The sequence below is a fragment of the Loxodonta africana genome, chromosome X (assembly GCF_030014295.1).
Source record: "Loxodonta africana isolate mLoxAfr1 chromosome X, mLoxAfr1.hap2, whole genome shotgun sequence".
Lineage (NCBI taxonomy): Eukaryota > Metazoa > Chordata > Mammalia > Proboscidea > Elephantidae > Loxodonta > Loxodonta africana.
In genome coordinates, this window is record NC_087369.1 from 145,394,508 (window position 1) to 145,417,367 (window position 22,860).

General features: G+C 41.6%; 1 protein-coding gene across 2 annotated transcripts in view; it reads left to right on the plus strand.

Moving 5' to 3' along the window:
- The window catches only part of GRIA3 (glutamate ionotropic receptor AMPA type subunit 3), a 321,376-nt gene extending 309,058 nt beyond the window's left edge, over positions 1-12,318 (plus strand). The window contains exons 14-15 of one of the 2 annotated variants that reach the window (XM_003414762.4): positions 9,194-9,308; positions 11,934-12,318. In XM_003414762.4, the coding sequence (XP_003414810.1) occupies positions 9,194-9,308; positions 11,934-12,179 (361 nt within the window). In that variant the 3' untranslated portion in view covers positions 12,180-12,318. The remainder of the gene's footprint in view (positions 1-9,193; positions 9,309-11,933) is intronic. The other variant, XM_003414763.4, reaches the window with a different exon arrangement.
- Positions 12,319-22,860: the final 10,542 nt, after the last annotated feature.

The window sequence follows — 22,860 nt, forward strand, 5'->3', positions numbered from 1 at the left end:
ATTGCATTTGACAGATGGTGTTAAAGGATAAATTTTACCACCGGGGGAAAAAAAAGTCGTAATCCAGAAAGAAAACATTCTTAAAGTTATTCCATCCTAGTGATTTTTGAAATTGACAGCGTGGCCTTAATACAGATTTCTATGATTAGGACATGATTATTTGCCTTTGGTGTTATCTTGATAACTTGAATGTGTTTCTTATTGACAAATAATGACCAAATATCCAACACCAGAGCTACAGAAAGAGAAGCAGGAGTGAAAAGCCTGAAGGTAAGAACGCTGTTATACAATTGTCTGGAGGAAAGACACTGTTGCCATGGCAGAGAGTGAAAGGTGTATGTCTATGCCTTTTCTGCCCTCTAAGATCCAGCCCTTTGGTTTCCCCTCGCTTGGAGGGATGGATATAGAACCACAGTTTTGAAACATTTGAAGCAAGTGAAATACATTTGGTGAGGGTGGGAGTTGGGATTGGTGGAGCAGGGAGGGGGCAGATTTCTTTTATGGAGAACAATTGAAATCCATTCTCTTTTGACTACCTAGAGAGCGGTATAGCATTTGGCCCTTGGCACATGAGACAAATTCCCATTGGTCAGAGGTGGCAAAAGGGTGGTCCAAGTGCTGGATTCACCTTATTGCTTAATTTTATCTGGCCTTGAAGCAAATATTTCTCAAATAACAGACCAAAGCCAGTAGCATACATGACTTTAATATATATATATATATAGTATATATATACTTTATAATTACTTATAATACTTTCTATTACTTTAATATATATAGTAAGATCTCTAGTGTGTCCTGCCTAGCATTACTTTTGGGGGTGCAGATGCGTGGATGCTAGGATGCATGCTAGAAGACGGTGGTATATGCCCTGGTGTGGCGACCGGTAGTCAGCTTTCAGATCTGATATATGGACCCCACTTGTTGCAATCTATTTGGGTGTAAGATAAGATGGATTATTTTTCTACGGATAATGGTCAAAGGATGTCTTTTGGGGATGAAGGAGGATGATAGCATCCGTCAGACTGGACTCTCAAAAGCGTATTTTGCCTAGAGTCAGGGGAATGAAGTAGATGTCTTCAGAAACTCGTCATAGAGTTTCTGGTAAAGATTGGTTTCTCTCTGTCTTCTCAGCCTATACCCCTCTTTCTTACTGGCATTGGGATGAACTACAGGAAACACAATTATACATAATAAAACACAACCAAATTTCATAGTTTGGATTTTAATGGCTCTTAAAACAGGTCTTCAAAGTGAATCATGCCAATTATGTACTTGGGAAATATCTGTGGCCACATTTTAACCAAAACTGACTTAACAAGAACTTGGCATCTTCCCTAAGCCCTTTCTTTCTAGCTGTCAGGGACAAATTGGGTGCAAAGTTTCCCCAGACAAATTAGGTTGTGTAAAATAGTCCACAACCCATAATGGTTTTAGATTCTAGACGGGGGAGGTTGAACAGAGGCCCAGTTTGGCAGAAATCCATCAGTGAAAATCATAACCTGTGGAATCAAGGGGTCTGTTGCTTTGAATCTGAGAAGTTCTCATTTGGAAATGCTACTGGATTTACGCACATATCTAAAAGCTGCTTCTGGGGCTGCTGCTTTACCACAGAGGCTCATCAATAGGTTTCAATCACTAGCATTGTTAGATCCTTAGTAAAATGACTCACAGCTTTCAACTCCGAATGTTATATGCATGCATTATTGAATTTACTCTTTGCACTTATATTAAATTATGATCCCATTAGCGAGGAGTTAAATAGGTTTGAGCTACATTTGTGAACTACATAGATATAAATACTCTCTCAGAGGCAGCTGCTAGCAGCTAAGCACTGTGTAACTTTCCAAATCACTGTAGCTGCTCCTGTGGAATGAGAGTCACTGGGATGGCCAGAGTCCAGTAATGCCAGCAGTCATAAGCATACATGCTCCCAGTTTGTGGAGAAAGCTTAGGCTGACCCAAGGGTAGAAGAAACTAAATAGCTTAAACCCTCGTTCTCCTGGAATCCTGCTTCTAGAAACCCCTGTGAACAGAAGGGAATGCAGATTTTTTTTTAAGGGCCTCAGACACTCTAGTGTCACTCTAGGGCATGTTTTGAACTGCCATGGATTCTAACAGCTACTCTGTGGAGAGGGTAAAGCTCTTCCCTACACCTGTCCCAAGTTAACATACAGGAAGGAATGGAAAGGACCTTATAGTAAATCCTTTGGTGCATCACAGAATCTTCTCCTGCTTGGTCATAGGTTGGCTTCAATTTAATAAAGCAAGACCTACCTAGGCAGATATCTATCTGCAGCTACCTGCCTGTACATGGCTGTGATCGCCTGAGTGACGTTAAGGGCTCTCCAGGAAAGACTAGGAAACAAGTGTCTGATTGGGAAAGGTGACTTGTTGCCATGGAAGCCTGAAATATCTTCAGTAAAAGAGCCAGTGAAAGAGGGGATAGATGTCTTCCCTCCACAGGGCTGGAGATATTTCTAAAAAGTTGTCCATAAAAATTACTAAGTACCAAGAAGGAACTGTTAGTAACTTGGACTAAGGGTTTGGATAAGGGTTAGGGTTTGGGGAGGGCTTCCAGCTTAGGTTTTGATGTTTCCATTTTCCTCATCCAGATATTGTGTTGTTAGTTTTAAAAAAAAAAAAAAAAAGCCGTTGCCATCAAGTCAATTCCAACTCATAGCAATCCTATAGGACAGAGTAGAACTGCCCCATAGAGTTTCAAATGAGTGCCCAGTGGATTCGAACTGTCAACCTTTGGTTAGGAACCATAGCTCTCAATCACTATGCCACCAGGGTTTTCTGTGTTGTTAGAGCAGGCTTCTAATTAACTATGCAAATGTACCATCCTTGCTCATGTATTTCTTTTACTTCTCTGTGACCTCCTTGTCTTTCTCCATATCCTATGTATTTACACATATATCTATCCCTCCTAAGGGTACCATTGGAGATCTTCTGGCATCATTAATTAAACAGACATTTGCTCTTTAGGTGTTCTGCTCAGAAAGGAGAAGTGAAGCCATTTAGAACAGAATATAACCCACAGTCTCTTGGGTGGATAAATCATACTACCCCCTGAGTTCCTATATTTTGCAGGCCCAGAGCCATATCCATAGTACAAATTCCTCGCTAAACCCTTCCAGGATCACCAGAGTATTTGGAGGAATGAACCTGATCATTAATTCACAAGGCCCAAGTTTTCTTGTCCCCAGTGGGAAAGCTCAGTGTCCTCACATCCCTCTCTCTGCATTTCTTCATTCATAAGAAGGAATTCAGCATGCCTCCAAGTTACTTTATTTTAGTATTTTAGGTATTTTTTGGAAATCAAAATTTAAAAATAAATTGGGCGCTTCTTTTAAAATATAGCAACATTTTTATTGAATTTGTTTTTTTAAAGGAACATTTCTACTTTCACAGAATAAAGAAAGAAAGGACTTCTTAGTTCCTCTTATCCTAAAGCTGCCTCCATTAGTAACATTTGCCATCACTAAGATAACATGGAGGCCTTGAAATAGCTGAGTGGTTCATCCCAGGAACTGAGCCTAGAATCTAAAACACCACCACCTGTGGGATGGACGCCTCGGGTTGTGAGCACAGTCCTTTGTCGCTGAGTTATTGCCAGGTGTGGATGGCAGAGATAAGCAGAAATTTGTACCAGCTAATTATGTTATTTTCAAAAGTAGAACTCCTTATCAAAGTATTATGAATAATAACGTTAAAAACCAGTCACCATGGAGTTGACTCTGACTCATGGTGACCCCACGTGTATCAGAGTAGAATTTACTCCATGGGATTTTCAATGGCTGATTTTTGAGAAATAGATCACCAGGCCTTCCTTCTGAGGAGTGTGTCAACCATTTATGCCACCCAGGAACTCCATGATGATATTACTACACTCTATACACAATTTTTAAAAAAATAACTGATGTCACTCCACACTCAGGAATCATCCTCCAATCCCAGGTCTACATACTTTTAAATGAATATCTAATTCAAATAACTCTTACCCTCCCCACTGGATCAGTGATCCATATATTTTTATGATTTACCCGAAGTTAAGATTTTTCTTCTAAAAGGAACTTTACACTCTTTTCCCCCTGAACATTTTTCCAAACAAAATGGAACAAAGAGTTGTAGTTTGTAAACAGTGACTCTTTGCTTCATTTACTATTTCGCAGGAAGATCTGTATTTCAACAAGGAATGTTGCTCAAATTTAAAGGTGTGAAATTCTCCTGGTGGAATTTTCCAGAGGGGAAAACTGTTTTGGACAGGGCGACGTTCCCAGACCCCCTGAAATCCCATCATCACAAAGCTCTCCTGTTTTCTCCCGAAGCGAGCTGACCCACGTCTTTGTCTTAGGAGGGCTCTGCTCAGCAAAAAGTTCATAGCCAGCCCTTCAGAGGGAAGAATGCCTGACTAATTTCCATGATAGGAATCTGACGTACTTTGTGTAATTCTTTCTGTTCTTTATTGAGGTGAGTACGATAGATATTTCTGACTTAGAATTCTCTTAGGTGCAAGTTAAGGGCCTGCAGTAATTTCTCAGGAACATTCCCCTGGAGACATATTGCTGCTCCACAGTACAAGGCCCCAGCTGTAAGATCTGTCCTCACTAGGCTGATGGTTCTGTAGAGCATGGTGATCCCAAAAGAAAAAAATCATTATGAATATCCAAGCCTGAAAAGCAAAAATGAAGAGGGTTGCTCCCCTTCTGTCTGTTCCACGGGAGAATGCACAATACTGAGTTGGCTGTATATTAATTGTTCTTCTAGCCTGCCCCATAATTTGCCGTGCATCTTAAGCAGATCGCTTAACCTATCAGTGCCTCCGTTTCTTTACTTCTAAAGTAGAGACCGTAAGTCTGCCGTCTTGGAATTATCATTAAACATGGCCAAAAATAATAATTATAACTATGTGAGGGTACTAGGCTGAAAAACAGAATGCCAAAAGAGAGTTATTCATTCAACAAGTATTTGTTGAGAGAACAATCCTAAGTGGCAATACAAAATACCCAAGACATGGTCCCTGCCCTTGAGAAGCACACCGTCTAGTGGGAGACACAGGACATGGGCATAAATAATGAGGCAAGGTAGAAAATGACGAAGGGGAGAGAGACAGGCTTCATGGAGAAGGTGACATTTGAAATGATCAAATGCCTACCTCATTCCACTTCCTTCAAAACATCAACGTGTGTGTGTGCACACGTGCGCACACGTTGGTTGATTTGGATTGGGCTTGGCAATACATACAGTGAGGTACAATAAGAGAAAATTATGGGGAAAAAAGCAGTTTTTCTCTGCCATCTCAGAAATTTATTCTACCCTGCAGCAACAGAGTTCTAGGAGATTTAGCTTTTAAAGTATTTTCTCTTTCTTTTCTTGGCAGCTATCCTAACCTTGTTAAGTGGTATTATCTGTGATTTCTGATTACAGCTTTTATCTTCCTTGGCTGTGCTGCTGCTTGATATGTTTGTTTTTTCACCCCCATTTTTATTTAGAAGTTCCCAAATGCACATTGGTTCCCTGCCAGATTTCATAAGCCCTGTGATTTTTTTTTCCAATCAAAGACTAAACTGGTAGACATGTATCATTTGTCAGATTTCTCTAATGTCCTGGGGCATCTCAGTTGAGGTCTGGATGCTCTAAGGCAGAGTTGTTCAACAACAGCACTATTGGCATTTGGGGCTGGATATTTCTTTGTTGTGGGGGGCTGGCCTGTGCATCGTAGGATGTTTAGCTGCATCCCTGGCCTTTTTACCCATTAGATGCCAGTACCAACCCCTTTCCCAGTTGTGACAATAACAAATGACTTCAAACATTGCTAAATGTCCCCTGGAGAATAAAACTGCCCCCAGTTGAGAACTTCTGGTCTGAGGTAACCTCCTCTGTCACTATGGAGGCCATGGGAGGAAGAGCAGTTACTAGCTACTCTGGAAGCCACTAGATGGCCTAAGGTAGGGACAGACCATTTGTCAGAAGTAGGATGCTAAGTTACTGACCTACAGAGTCTGGGTTTGGCAAGAGTGGATGTGGCAGCCCATAGTCGAGACAGGGAAGGCCTTCCCACCTCGGAACCAGTGCTTCTCCTACTTTTTCTTTTTCTTTTTTTTTTGGTCTCAGGGCCCCTTTACACACTTAAAAATTCTTGAGAACTCCAAAAATATTTTGTTTATGTGTGCTATATCTATTATTATTTACCATATTAGAAATTAAAACCAAGGAATTTTAAAAGAATACATTCTTTAATTCATTTTTTAATAACAAACCCCATCTATGTTAATATAAATAACATACTTTTATGAGCAACATATTTTTCAAAAAAAATAGTGAGAAGAGTGGCATTGTCCTACATGTTTGCAAATATCTTTAATACCTGGCTAAATAGAAGAGAAAAGGATTCTCATTTTGGCTTCTATCTCTGGTCTGCTGAGATACGACACATCATGTGGCCGCCAGGAAACTCCACTGTACATCATCAGAGAATGAGATGAGATGGACAAGTGATACCTTAGCACTACTAAAAAAATAGTTTTGACCTGGTAGACTCTCTGATGAAAGGGTTTCAGGTATCCCCAGGGGTCTCTGGAGCACACTTTGAGAGCCACTACTCAAAACTAACACACTACACTTCTGACAATGCAGCTTGCTTAAAGGTTGACAAACGTCTTGAAAAACCAGGATCTCTAGGGAAGATGGACCCTATATATTTAGACCTTAGTGTGAATGTGTTTAATCAGACTACTGTGTTCCTGAGACCTAGCAAGAACAGCAGTACTGAAGAATGAATGGGGTAATTTGGAGAACATAATACCTTGAGGGAGGACAGGGCCTGGTAAAGGCTTAGTAAGAGAGCAGCGTGAGGATACTGGGCCCTTTGCAATAAGAAAGAGGAAGTACAGGAAGGAAATGAGAAATGCTTTGCACTTTTCCCTGTGGTCCTGATGGGCTTGGTCACACATATGCCATTGGAAAACATCTCCCTCTACAACCTAAGCTAGCTGCCATATTGCTGAGCCTGGGCCGTGTGCCAGGCTTAAGGTATAGCATGGGGGAGAGAAGGTAATGACAAGATAAAAAATCATGGGGGGGCGGGAAGAGAGAGAGAAGGAGGTCAGATGATGGGGAATAAGGGAGAAGGCAGCTCCAACACTGGTCTCAGGGCCCTAGATGGCCTGTCTGTCCTTTAAAAGTCTAAGATTTGGTTTTCATTGCTAATAAGATCTTAAGGAGGCTCAAAACTTTCATTTCAGTATATCTTGGTGCTTTGCATTCCAGGCAATTCTGGCTGCCATTTGAGAATCCTAGGGCTCTGAGCACTGATTGAAAGAATTTGTTTAAAGTATAAAAAGACCCCAATTTCCTGGTGAGATCCTAAGTGCAGACATTCTGGCTGCCAGGCTCTGCACTAACCTAGAAAGTGTCACTACTCTGACACTAAAGGTTTGTAGTTTTTTAAATCTCAGTGACTCTTAAATTGCATATTATTTTTAAATGATGGTACATTTCTTAGACTATCTCAAGATGAGATGGCCTCTCCGCTCTCAGCAGCTAGTGGGGGAAGAAAGGATATAGGCACTGGGGACTTGGGATGATACAGGCCAGATCTTTGTGACTAGAGGAAGCCTTGTCAATGACTGGATATGTTGGTGGGTCTGACAGCCAAAATAAGGAAAGAAATTCTATGGCATGTTTACCTACATTTGTCTGCTTTCTTCCTACTAAATTGGTGGCATTTGAACCAACTTGTACTAGTATTGGCAATATTTTCCATACGAATCTGAACACACAGTAGTTGATTGCTTCATAATAGAGTTATGCCACCCTCTATGTATAATACAGAGCCCGGGTGATGTAGTGGTTAAGAGTGCAGCTGCTAACCAAAAGGTAGGCAGTTTGAACCTACCAGATGCTCTTTGGAAACCCTATGAGGTAGTTCTACTCTGTCCTATAGGGTCACTATGAGTCAAAGTCGACTCAACGGCAACAGGTTTGGTTTTGGTTTATGTATAATACATTTTTTATCCAGAGTTATTAGACTTCATTTAAAATTCAATAGCCCTAGAGAGAAGACAGGGTAAAGACCATTATTCCCGTTTTACAGCTGAAGAAACAATCTCTAAGGGATAAAATCTTTATCCTAGGGCCAGAATAGAGCTAGCCCAGTAGGATATACTTGCCCGGCGGCTCCAAATGTAGCCCTCACACTTTAAGTGGAGGACTAAGAAGCTGTGGCCTGGCCTCCTGGGGATGTATCAGCCTCTCAATTGAGGAAGTCCTATCTGACTAGAACAATTTACCTATACCATTCCTCTATGGTGCTACCCAACTGTGGCAGAGTCGGTTTGCCATTTTGGGCCATGGCATATTAATAATCCATTTTTCAATAATCTGGGAAACTCTGTGGTGATCTGAGTTGACCATAGACAGGACGACCATATCAGACAGCCAGTCAGTAATTCAAAAACAATCCACAGACTAGTTCTCCTGTCATTGAAAGTACTGCTCTTACCCAAAAGTCAGAGAGCCAAGTTATACGTTTCATACCAAGACCAGTGTGTGCATAAAGCATTTAGAATATGTTTGTGCAGTAAGGACATGTACATAGTACAGGTCTTTCTGGGATCATTTTCAACCGGGCAACAGATGTGTGTAATAAAGGGCAACTAATTAGAAGCCATGTTATTCACACAGACTCTATTTTCTATTCTATTTCGATCTATCCATTCTTCTGGGTACACAATATGGAAACTCTTCTCCTTCTGGCCCTGTCCCCTTCCCCTCTCCCCCATAAAACTTGCTTTCTGTCTGGAAGTACAACAAGACACCCGGTTAGATCAAACCTAACACACCTCCGTCACAAAGCTACTGCAAGCTGCCACCGACGATTGTCATTTGAGGGGAGACCCACCTCACCACACACACAGCCTACCTGAGGAGTGCCTTTTTTTCTGTCCTCATCATTTAACAGTGTGTGCCGATTACTCAAAGCGATATGGGCAGGCCCTGGTAAATATAGCGTTGCTGTAGTGTTAACTTTTTATAAGGTAATGCTCAGGGTTGCCTGCAGTGTCTAAAATTACTCTGTGGCCAGGGCCCCCTGCTTTATCGCTTTCTATAGTTTTAAAGTAGTTTGAAGCTTGAATAACATAAAATAACATAATATAATGTTATTTATGTTATTTCCCACGTGAAGAACGCCTGTAAACCTTGCAGTATTGAAACTCAGTGAACAAGGCATCTTAGACAAGCTGAAAAACAAATGGTGGTACGATAAGGGGGAATGTGGAGCCAAGGACTCCGGGAGTAAGGTCAGTCGCTGAAGGTCTTTTTGTACTGATTAGCAATCACATTTTGACCCACTGTTTATTTTCTACCCTAAAACGGCTTTCCCTCCCAACACACACTCCCTAACACAGTGGGACCCCTTTATAGCACCAGCGCTAAAGGAATAAGGCAAACACCAGCCTCAACGGGCTGCCACATGGCATCTGTCATTGACTCAGTAGAATTGTTGATGGGATTAGGGAACTCAATCTGGCCCACCATACTTCCAAAGCTGTAAAATAATGAGCTGTGTTATAAGGGGGTTTTACTGTATCGCACATTTCGAAAGTTCAAAGAGAAAATCTAACAACAACCACGACACCCCACCCGCCCCCAAAAAAGATCCAATTGTGACAGTACATTTTCTGAACCTCTTACAGTGTCAGACTTTGTACTTGTAAATACCTTTGGATATTAAGATATTATGTTGATCCCATCTGAAAACAGGCAAATAAATAGAAAAGACTGGGCTCTGTAAGCAGAATGACTAGTGTCGCCCCAGCTGCTGTTGTACTGACTTCAGCATCTATTTGGATCTCAGATCACATTAAGTCTGTCACACTTCTCTCTTCCCAAGGTCTCATTTGAGTCTCTGTACAGAATATTTCTAAAATTTAGTCGCATGCTCCTTAAGGGTGTACATTGTCAGGGTAACAGCACATTGATAAGCATGAAACACTCTTCCCCGCCTCCTTCCTGCCCCCCTTCGCTCCCCTAAGGAAGTTCTTTTTAGTTTCAATTTTTGCCTTTCCTTTTTTTGAACTAATATTGTGGTATCAGTTAATTCATTTCATGAAATGCCACTCATTTTCCCTGTGCAGTGAACCATTTTGCTACTGGTTTTCTACATCCCACATCAGGGAATTCTGCAACTCTTGTGAAACTTGGATACGTGGAACTTGAAACTGTTCATGTAGCTAGAGCTTATGTGGGCTATGTCAAAGGACATCTCTCCCCAATCAAATACCATATACATATAAAAATTTAATGGCAGAGGGAGGGTTACCAGAAATTGGTCCATTTCCTAATGGACTACAGAATGTCCTTGCAGATAGCCTCACCAGCCTCCTTAAGGAGATGATCTATTGTTTCCTAAGTGACCAAAATGCATACTATTTGTCTAGCTGTCATTCATCCTAGGAGAGTGACTATTTGCAAGGTTGTTATAGACATGAGGTACTCTCACACACCCCCTTCCCCCCTTCCCAACCATGCCATTCAACTCCAATTGGCCTTTTCATTAAAGTAAACAAGTTCAGGACTGGCACCTATGAAATTCGAACCAGAAAGACATGGCCATATAGTCTTTGCATTTAATCCTTTAAGTGATACCAGGACTAGCTGAGCCATGACGAGTGGAATGTCAGCAATGGCCATCGTCTGCTCACTGTGTTATCATTTAAATAAGATACTCATTTCGCTGGTTTAACAATTTGGGTATTCCAGTCAATTCCACTCAGCAGCAAAATGGTTACATCCCCTCTAAAAAGACTACAAAATGCTATTTTATTTTATTTTTCTCAAAGAAAGACTCCTGGCACTTGATGTGTCCTACCTCAAGGTAGGGCTCGAGGCACCACCTTTTATCTTTCCATTGTTCAGCAGTTCAGTTTTTGCTTTTTCATACAGGCAGATAGTTTAGTCAGATTTGCACAGTTTGACCTGAAAGTCACTGACCGGCTTCCTTGATTTTTTCCCCCCAAGTGTAGACAAGTGTAGTGTTTTTAATTATGATTATTAGTATTCTCTACTATTTACTCCCTGGAGTAAAAGCTAAAAATTAGTTGGACTTTTTTTTAAACCATCAGCCTCCTGGAGAAGCTTTCTGATTTGTATGGAGTCAATCCAAGACCCAATGGGTCCTCCTGACAGTTTCTTGAAACTCTCAGGAAGATGGAACGGAGCCAATTCTTTGTGCTGTGCCCTTGTTCTGGCAGCACAGAGACTTGCTGCCCTGATTTTAACTAGATTGAGAACTTAGCTACTAGTCCCCAAAGGGAGCAATTTCTCAGCCACTGGGGGAAAGGGGAAAGTTAACCCTTTTTAAACAAACTCTTGTGAAATAAGTTCCCAGATAAGAATATCAGGAGCCTCTAATATTCTCACCTGGTGCCTTAAAGACTAGCTGGCAAAGCTTGTCACAGGAAGGACAAGGGAGAAAGGGGTGTTGCGGGGCAGAGAGGGGAAAGAGTGCTTCAAGTTCCCAAATGAAAAGAGTGTTACATTTCTAGAGATTACGTCACAGCTCAAGTCTGGCAAATGGCATTTATTTCAGCTGGCAGAGGAATAAATTGTGCTTGTGTTTACTCTTTTGTTCCCATGGCCAAGTGCTGTCTTATTTAGTTGTACACCATTTTGAGGTACTAAGGGACTTAAGGAGTCAAACAAAAGAACATTTAAGTGAGGAACACAACTGTCAACAGAAGCACAATCTACCATCTTGCTGGTCATTGTGAGACATCAGCCAATTGCCAGAGTTGAGTCATAACACTTACATTAATGTTTAGCTATTTTACAACTTAGAACTATCCTATACTGTTGTAATGTATTATAATGTCCCAATGCCTTTGCTTTCCCCAAGAACTAATCTCATTGTTCATTTTTCTTAGGACAAGACCAGCGCTCTGAGCCTGAGCAATGTGGCAGGAGTTTTCTATATACTTGTCGGAGGTCTGGGGCTGGCCATGATGGTGGCTTTGATAGAATTCTGTTACAAATCACGGGCAGAGTCCAAACGCATGAAACTCACAAAGAACACCCAAAACTTTAAACCTGCTCCTGCCACCAACACTCAGAATTACGCTACATACAGAGAAGGCTACAACGTGTATGGAACAGAGAGTGTTAAAATCTAGGGGTACGGCTAAGGTCTAGTAAACTAATCAGCCTTACTTTGCTATATGTTAATTTCTTTTCTTTTTTTTCTTGCTTGGGTTTTTCGTTTGGTTTATTGTTTCAAGCATCGTCTATTCTCTGCAACCATTTGATTCTTTGAAAACAACGGTTGTGCTGTGTGCTGTCTCGTCAGGCAATGGTGCTTTTCTAATAGCATAATTGTAATTAAATTGGTCTGTGACCCAAAATGAAAAAAGTATGCTCTAGAGCAGCAGTGTTCAAAAGGAATACATGCGAGTCACGTAGGTGAGCCACGCATGTCACCTTAAATGCTCTAGTCTCTATGAGTCAGAATCGACTCGACGGCAATGGGTTTGGTTTTTTGGTTTTATTAGCACATTAAAAAAGGGAAAAAGGGACAAGTGACATTAATCCGAATCACATATTTTATTAATTCGATGTCCCCAGAATATTATGATTTCAACACGTTATCAGCATACAAAAGATTATTAATCAGATATATTACATTCTTTTCTTCATACTAAGTCTTAGAAATCTGCTGTGTATTTTACATGTGCAGCACATCTCAACTCATACCTGCTACATCTCAAGTGCCCCATAGTCACATGTAGCTCCCGGCTACTGTATTGGACAGTGCAGAGCTAAACAAAGCAGCTGCTCTGGAACAGATGTTAGAACTAGGAATGGAAGTGAGGCACCGCCACCTTAAGTAGTGCATTGTTCCATAGGGGAGCTGTGGTTCTTCTAAGTAATCAGTTTAAGCCTGAGATAATTTTCTGAATCTTGAGTCTTTTTGTTGTCCCTTCCTGGGAAGCAATGCCCAGGTAAGTGTCTCCCAAAGGACAGTATAGGCTCCCTGGTGCTGTCCACCCCCAAATTCATACTTAGATGAGCCTTTCTGATACCACCTTGACCCTGGCAGCTATGGCCAAACCCCACCAATAACGCAGACATATTCAAAGGCCAACTTGAATTAGGACACCACCTAAAGTCTGGCAGTGTTTAAAAGCATATAGTCCTGTTGCCTGCAAGTGCATCTGTCACCGCTAACACTCCCATCTGAAGTGGAATGGAACAATTAGCAACCTTATATCCCTCATTTTAGGAGGGAGATTCTTGACCCCATGAGTAAATCTTGTATTTCACATTAAGGATCTAAATTCAGCCAATTCTTTAAGAATATTTTAATCCAAATAAATCATTTGCCTTCATGAGGGAAAGCATCATCTGGGTGGATGTATTTGCTGATTGTTTGTTCCTGCTGCAGACTGTGGCCTTTTGCCACAATGTATGTATTTAGCACACTGAGAAGTGTTCCCATTGCCTTGCTGAGTGTACAATACATGGATTCATCTGTAATTGGCATTGTTTGCATGCAAGCATTTAATGTGCCAGTTACCTTAAAATGTTCTACTCCTGAGTAATTTATATAGGCCCATTACAACTTTGTGCACATTCTTTGCTTTTTCTTAGGGTAATCCATGGGCAATTTCAGCCTAGCTGGGGTATCCCAAATTCTGAGGTCCTGGCATCCAAATAAATAATACATCTTAAATCTGTGTAGCACTTTGCCAAGAACTCTCACATAGTACTTCATTTGAGATAAAATAGGCCAGATAGTATTTTCTCTTTGAGGTAACTAAGACCCAGCCATATTAAGTGACTTGCTCAAGGCAACACAACTCAGTACAGCTGTATTCTTTACTAAACCATGCTGCCTCTAACCACCCATGGCCTGGTGGCCTCCAGGAACCTCAAAACCCTAATAGAATTCTGTCAAATGGAGAGCAGATCCTAAGTCTATGCTCGGCTTGGCCACAAAATCAAATCTTGAGGGACCCCACCAAGTCTCCATATTCCCCACTTCTTATGCACTCCACATAAAATTGCATATTCCATTTGCTCCTACTTTCCCCAGAAAGAATCTTTCTGGAAAAGAAAAGTATTGGGGCTCAGCCTCCAGATCATCTTTATTTATCATCAACCATTCCACCTGAGAATCTATGACTCTACCCCCCAGAAACTGTAGTTTCCATCTCTTCTTCAGGCCCCAGAGCAGGGTTTCTCAAATGTCAACGTGCATGTGAATCACTGGAGAATCTCGTTAAAATGCAGATTCTGATTCAGCAGGTCTGGGGTGGGACCCGAGATTTCACCTTTCTCCCAAACTCCTAAAAAAACAAAAAAGTGCTAATGCTGCTTATCCAAGGAGTAGGAAGATTCTAGAGAAAATTATCTCAGAATGTAACTTAAAAAAAGAAAGAAAGAAAATTAGGACCAGCAAACCTTTGTTCTGCTGGACAGAATTTTGCCGTCCTAAAGGGGGGGCCCAGAACATCAAACCTGGGGGAAGAACCTCAGAAATGAACTTGCCGCAACTTCTGGCTCTCTGGCTTTCCTTTGGTCATCTTGGCTGATCTACTTTTGTGAGGCAAAATTCAGGCTAATTGAGGCAAAAACCACATCTTAAAAGACACTGAGCCAATGTGGTTACATCTCAGTTAGCTAGCACCTTGGCAACCATCTCTGGGATGAGATGGAAATAAAACCTGGGGAGAGCCTCTGCAAACAAAACTGTCTTCCATGTCCATGTGAAGTCTCAACACAAGAAGGAAAAGCCTCAGAAGATGTCAGCCGGGAAGACCTTATGTGTGTCAGCCAAGAGGCACAAAGCAGGCCAGGTCAGGAAATAGAAGCCTCTCTGCCGTCCTCAGCCAGTTGGGTGATGCGATGTTAGGGGAGTGTTGGTTAAGTGAAGAATGAGATCTTCACTCATTCATCTTTTATTCTCCAAGAAGTTCTGGGATATCTCCTGGCAACTTCTAATTTGTTACCCAGTTCTTAGGCTTCCAGTTCTCTGACATAGTCTAGGGTCTACTCGGGGCACAGAGATTGAGAGGTACCCTGAGATTTCACTTCTATTGCTAATTATCAGAGCCAGCCTTAGAGGTCTATGTTGTTGTTGATGTTGTGGCGTACCGTCAAGTCGATTCCGACTCATAGCGAGCCTATAGAACCGAGTAGAACTGCCCCATACGGCTTCCAAGGAGTGGCCGGTGGATTCGAACTGCTGACCACTTGGTTAGCAGCCTGAGCTCTTAACCACTTTGCCACCAGGGCTCCATAGTACCAGTAATTCTTCAGGAGGAGTCCCTGGGCAGTGCAAATGGTTAATGTGCTCAGCTGCTAACCAAAAGATTGGAGGTTCGAGCCTGCCCATAGGCACCTCTGAAGAATAAGCCTGATTATATAAAACTTCTCCAAGCTTCTCCAGTTCTTCCCACTTTCCTCTTCATTGTCAGAACTTCTGTCTTCTTTGGTTTTCTTCAACAATATTCTTGAAATCCCTTTTATTTTCAAGACCTCAAGATGCCTGAAGTTAGGGAAAAGATTTCCATTTTCCCTCTAACTCTGTTCTGTTTAGTCTTCCTAGAAAATATTAACTTTGTTCATGCAACCCATTTTCAAAACGATCAGTTTTCCTTCTGCCGCCTATGTGTAGGCATTCTTGCTGGAGAGGTTTTCCTGTTTAAAAGAGTTCATCTTTTGTTAAGTGGAGACACCATTCTGGATAACCGAAGTGTTGATGTTCGTTATGTCTAGAGGACTTTTACCTCGGTGATAACACTTCATTATTATCACCATTTAAAATCAAGAAACAAGGCACTAAGAGGTTAGGCGACTTTCCCAAATTCATGCAGCTAGTTAGAGAGACCCCGTGGCCAATTGGGGGTGGGAGGTCTTTGATCTTTCTGCCATAGATATAAACCTTCTCCAAGCTTCTGATATAGAACAGATAGATAGACTCAGGACTCTAAAAGTTCCAAGGAAGAGATTTACCCACTTCCATGTTAGTCTTGTTCTGCCCTCCTTGGGGCTTTTGGCCTTCAGGTGCATCTTCGACATTCTTCTTACAGATACTTATTCCAGGGCCAGTGGTAGATTGTGGTTGTGCCATTTATATGGGATACAACTTAGTGTTGGCTCTGGACCAAAAGACACATCACATCAGTGTACAGAAAAAGATGGTGAGGTGAGTTGAAGAAGAAGGAAAGTTGCCTTCGGTTTTCAGAGTCAGGGGCAAATGGATGAATAAATGAATGAATAAATCCCCTCCTTTTTTTTAAAAGGAGGGCACCGTCAGCATCTCCATCAGGCCCATAATGGCAAGGCAAAGACCCCAGTGGATGCCGAGTCCCTTCGTGGGTATCACTATTCTGCCTTCTTCCTGAAATGTGCTGTATCTTTAAAATCCCATGCTATTCTCGAACTTTAATAACTAAGGTTGTAGGTATTAAGAGAAACACGCTGCCACCTTTCTGGCAATGAGCAGCAAGTTTTCTTCTCCCAGTCAAAATGGATTTCAATCCAACAAGCAAGAGAACACTGTTCACCTTCTGTTGTAGGTAAACATCCCTTTATCACAGGTTCTGCAATTAGAATACACTACGAAGTGGTGGTGTCCTGAATACCTGTACTGAAATGCCACTAAGTCTTTCTAGTATACCTACACCCTAAGTGGTTAGTCTTGAGTTAGACATCATGCGATGCCTGTATATTCCTTAGCACAATGTATAGAGAATTATCCTAATGTAACCTATTTTTTTAACCTATTTCAAAGCATTTGCATTAGGCTAAAGAATTTAGCCAGACCTCTTGCCTAAAGCCAGTCAAACAGGGTACAGCCCCAGAGATGCCAATTTGAGAAGACAGCCATGGTTTTTTTCCAAGATAGACTGAGCCATAAGAAACTTCTGAATTCCCAACAGACGGCCCCTTCAAATTTAAGTGTCCCCTTGCCTTTGCAGATCCCTTCCCACTGGAGGCACGTGACAAGAGGAATCACCGAAAACACGGCTGCTTCAAGGATCCTGAGCCAGATTTCACTCTCCTTGGTGTCGGGCGTGACACGAATATTGCTGATGGTGCAATGACCTTTCAATAGGAAAAACTGATTTTTTTTTCCTTCAGTGCCTTATGGAACACTCTGAGACTCGCGACAGTGCAAACCATCATTGAAATCTTTTTGCTTTGCTTGAAAAAAAATTAAAATAAAAACCAACAAAAAAATGGACATGCAAGATTCCAGTATGTGAAAAAAATCTTATTAAAAAAATCAGTTCAACAGAAGCCATCCTTTGATACCACCGCACAGTATACAAACACCACATTCTTTAATACACACACACACACACACACACACACACATACATACGAACACTCACACAAATTTAAAATTATAATTCAGCAAATAGGCCCATCTTAGCTAAAATAATTAATTCTTCCTGATTAAAAAAAAAAAAAAAAAACAACCTTTGACTCCCAGTGTTTGGGAAGACTGACTGGCATTTCTTCTAGGATCTGCTGACCAGATGTTTTTGGTATTTCCTGTTGGTGGTGATGTTCTGTGCATCCTATTTCCTTTCAACGTTGCTGAAATGTGTATATCTTTAGAACGTAAATGCAACACTTAGAAAATTCAAACATTTTGGGAAAGGGACTCAACAGTGACTTCTCTGTATTCTTGAAATGGTTTTGTGAAATTGTGTTGATAACTTCCCACTCGGTAAAGGGATTAACAGAGCGTGACAATGCACTCTTGTGTGTAGCAAGGGATGGGGCACTATTAGGCATACCTCTCAGTGCTTTCCTAAAACGGATCCCGGGGCTTTCCAAGAAGCCTGGAATTTCAGCTCACAGATCTGTTTTTCTTGCTTCAGTGTGTATTTTAAGTCAATACAGCTGAGTATTTAGCACTGAGGTGAGGGAAATGCTGCCTCTACTCCCAGATGTGTTTAGAATATCTCAGAAACAACACTGTGTGTAGCTCTGCTTTCTCTGCTAAGTATGCCTTTCAAGTGTACACCACGGAGACAGGACCACGTCGCAAGGAGGGCCAGCGAGTTCAGACCACAGTTCCCAATCTGACTTTACTCTTGTTAGGTCTGTCCTACCAGCTGTTGCCTGTTCCTGCCCGTGGCTCTCCGTCAGACTGCATGTGTCCTTTTCTAGTTTGCAAAGATGAAAATGCATTCCCAAACCTACTGCTAAACCGAGGGCCTCAGCATCACTCCCAGGTCCTTGCTTGGAGCAGTCTTTCTACTGACTCTCTCAGAAGATCGCTCCACTGCACCATGGGCTATCAAGTAACTAATTGCGTACCTGCCATTGGCATCATCAGAACAGTCAGAGGAAATAGTCTCCGCTCACTAATTACCTCCTATATAACAACGTATGCTTTCTGTAGTTAAGTAGTTTGCTCTCATCCGTGACGTGCATTGGGAAGTTTCCAGGCTGTAAGACATAGGAGCTCGCATTCATTTCCCAAGTGTGACCCTTAGATGCTTAGTTGACTCACTGCATATTTGCTCTTGTCTTCAGAAGAGAAAGGAAGAAGTCTCGTTCCAACGAAACATTTCCAGAAAAGTGTAATATAAACTTTCATTCCAAAACTTGTGTCATAGGCAAATAACTCACCTGTCAAATTTTAAATGGTATTGAACAAAAAAGAAAACTGTTGTGTTTTTGTTTTGTTTTGTTTTTTTCCTGAAACTGTGATTTTCAACTTCTGAATGCTATAACGTCCCCAGCACGGGAAGCTAATGCTGTGCGAATACGAAATTGTATAAAACAAACCAACCAACCTACACACAAACGTTTTCATAGGCACTGTATAAAGAGAAATGTATGTTTATTGACTCAAATCAGTTTTTCAGAGAGGAAACTTCACTGAGATGAAGAGGCGGATAAATTGGTTTGTTATTTTTTAAAAACTTGCATGTTTAAAAAAATGTTGATTGCTTCAAATTTCTGCTACTAACTTCAAGCTATGGGAGTTTGGCGGTAGTCACTTGAGGATTTTTTTTTTTTCCAATTCTTTTCTTTTTGTTGTTAAAGCTGTACTTCAGTGAACAGAAAAATTGCCAAGCAAACTAATGGCCGTAAAAGCATAAATTGCATGTGTGGGCATAAATTACGGAGCCTCATTGCCATGAGGTATTGTACAAAGTTTTAATACATTTTGTAAATAAAATTGTAAAGAAAGAATTCTGTTTCTGTGCTTTGACTAGCTGTTTAACATCTGCTTGGATGCAGGTGTCAGGAAGTTTTTATTCACTAACATATTTCCCATCAGAAGGTTTGCCAATAATGTAACAATCATCTTACTAGTGATTTTCAGAAAGGATTTCACCTTTCCCCACCCCGACTGCAACTGCAGTCGGGCTCAGAACTCTCAACCTAAAGGGCACTGTACCATCAAGACCTCAGCTTAGGTGTGTCGGGATCACCAATGGTGAGATGGTATTCACAACAGTAAGAGGCAGGACTTCAGTTCATATGTGAAGGTGGGAGAGTTTGACTTTAGGACCCTTCATCCCCATTCTTTGTCTCCTCCACCCTGTGGGACCCTCTCCTCAGTGGCCTACCTTGACCCTAACCTTGGGCCCCCATTCTGACCTCCCAAGGAAGTGCCTAAACTCAGAACTGATGAGCTTCAAAAACACTTCCAATTACTTTCCCATCTCATTGCAAAGTACATGGCCTAGTACTCTTAGTAATTTGCCTAAGTTTTGTGCTACTGCCTTAATGACTGATGATAAATTAAAGTCCCAGTGGAAAATCTTTATTTCACCAAGGCCCACTGATCTAGAGTGGGGGAAGAAATCATTAATTTAAGGCTATCGTAATTTTAGAATATTTCTAAAAAAGAAACAAAAGGCTGATGAACTAGTCTGATTTGTAGATTCTGAACATGGAATACAACTTTATCCAATAAATAAAGCAAATGTTTCCATATAGACCAGTTTTCTATTATGGCCACCACAGAGAACAGGGGCGGAATACAGAAAGGAAGGAAAGGGGATAGTTTTCAATGGAGGAAAGAAGGAAAGTGCCAAAGAGGTGCTAGAGAGATAAAGGAAGAAAGATATCTGGGACTAGGGAGCTAGGGAGCAATGAACAGAAAGACTTTTAGAAAGAGAAAAACAGGAGTGGGCAAGGACAACTTTCAGAAGATTCTGAAGTATAGGCTGATATAATTACACTGCCATCAACTTGGCTTGTAGAGCTCAGCATATTACTATTATTTTCACTGTCCTGAAATGCCAGCTGGCTGGTGAATCACTCACACTTTCTAACTCTTCAACTGCTTTCCTTTCCTTTGATTAGGATACCCATAGCAGTCCCACCAGAAAAATACTGATTCTCTAGGGAGCAGCTTCAGTGACTAGATGAGAGTGATGGTCCCATCGGGAGTTGATGAAATCAGTTCAAGTACCAAATCATGTCCCGGATCTCCAAAATAATAGATTTCTATTTTAACAGGAGCTTCAGTTCCTCAGCCCAAAGGAGAAATTAATCTCAGGCATTGTGGCAGATGATGGTGGAGAGCTATTTTGGTTTAGGTGAGGTCTGGATTTTATTCTCCTTGAAAGAAGGGAGAAGCAAAAAGGGGATACTTTCAGTGTTTCTCAATTTAGACTATAGACACTACATATTTTGCTTACACATAGGGCCAGCCTTGCTAACCAGGTCTGCAAAAAGGCCTGGAGCTTCAAATGACACTCTCTACCCTGTGCACAAAAGAATGACTCTCGATTTCTGCTCTGGTTTTCTTGCCCTGTTAAGATTCACATCTGATCATACTCTATCAATAGAACAATCTTCAAACAGGAAGCGCAAACATATTTGAGGAAATCTTGGTTGTTGTCATTGTTATTAGGTGCCGTGGAGCTGGTTCCGACTCTTAGCAACCCTATGTACCCTAGAACAAAACACTGCTCTGTCCTGTGCCATCCTCACAATCGTTGTTATGCTTGAGCCCATCGTTGCAGCCACTGTGTCAATCCATCTCACTGAGAATCTTCCTCTTTTTCACCAACCCTCTGATGTCCTTCTCCAGGCACTGATGCCTCCTGACAACATGTCCAAAGTTTGTAAGATGCAGTCTCACCATCCTTGCTTCTAAGGAGCATTCTGGTTGTACTTCTTCCAAGACAGATTTGTTCGTTCTTTTGGCAGCCCATGGTATATTCAATATTCTTCACCAACACCACAATTCAAAGGCGTCAATTCTTCTTCAGTCTTCCTTATTCATTGTCCAGCTTTTGCATGCATATGAGGCAATTGAAAACACCTTGGTGGGATCATGGAAGAAACGGTGCTACAAATCACCCTCTTGATATTGGGGGGGAGAGGGTTGACGGTGACTTGAGGGGAGAGAGATGAATATAGAGGAGAAGGAAAACACATTGAAAAGCAAGAAGCAAAGACATTAACCTCAGAATCCAGACTCGGTGAAGCAGAAGATGCATTAATACATGATCTCATAGGGGTCAGAGACCTGTTCAAACACAAGCACCACCAAAACTCATTATCAGTGGGCAAGTTCCTTTGGAAACCTGAACCAGCTTTTCAGATACTCTGTGCCACAGCCCTCCCCTCCTGTCCTCACCCTGTTGGACTGCGCTTCCTGAGCACCAACTTATTATCAGATCCCTTGGCAGACATGAAGCCCAGCAACAATATATCTGCATTCAGTTGTGAGAGCATACGTAACTTAGCATCCCTTCAGAAAATCTCTCTTGAATTTCAAGTCACAGGAATGGAGGCACAGTTTCACACCTATCATTCTAGACTGAGGGAAAGACAAGGCCTGGGGAGAGGGTGGTTGGTGAGTCTGAGAATTAGTGAAACTTGTCTCTAGAACTAAAAGTAAAAAAAAAAAAAAATGAGGTGCTAGGAGACTTCCTGCACATTGAAGACTAGGAGTCATGGACAAGCCATTTATATTCAGTGAAGACACAGGGCACTTTGACTTACTTTAGAGGTTACCTGGGAAGGCATTGTTATCAGGAGGGGGTGGAGGGAGACATTGGGGTCTGTCTTTGCCTCAAACCTACCTGCCACATCCTCAGCATCAATACTGAGGGTTCACAAACCCATTGATATGGGCAAAATTCCCATGCTGCTACTGTGGTAACCAAACATCACTTGGACAAGAGGGTTGGGGGAAGGACACACTGTCTTCCTCTCTTCTCCAGGCTGAGGGGAGAGTACAGATGGTGAAGTAGCAAACTTGGCTCCTGCCCTCATCAAGAGGCTTGCCGTCTTGGTGGCAAAGTAGATGACGACTAGAAAGATTCTGCATTCACTCGTGCCCAATGTTTTGTTCCAAGTAAGAAGTGCAAGGAGCCCAAAATGAAGGGTTTCCTTATACACCTTCACTTGAATTTGCTCTTATAACACAATCAGATACGGCCTAACTGAATCTCTTTTTGTGCCTCAAAAGGTGTGGGGTTTCCACCTGAGAAGTCAACTTGTGGTCCCTGTAAGCCTCTAGCCACTGAGAACTTCAGAATGACCACTTTCATGTCAACCTGCGCTCCCTCCAAGCAGGAGGTAGTAGTTGTTTATTTGTTGAACCCTGATACTCTCCCGATAAATGTGTAAAAGAGTCTGCAATGACAGCCTAAGAAATAATCCTCTCTCCATGTCAGCTGCTTTGGCAAAATTACACATGCAGCGGTTTCATTGTGTTTCAGTCCTGTAGCATAGTGGTTAATCTAAAATGTTCCTAATAAATATTCATTAAGCCTGAGCAAGTCAATTAAAGCTCTGGAGGCAGCTCACAAGAAGCTTGAATGTAGGCAGACAAGGGGGAAAAAACCTTTACAAGTA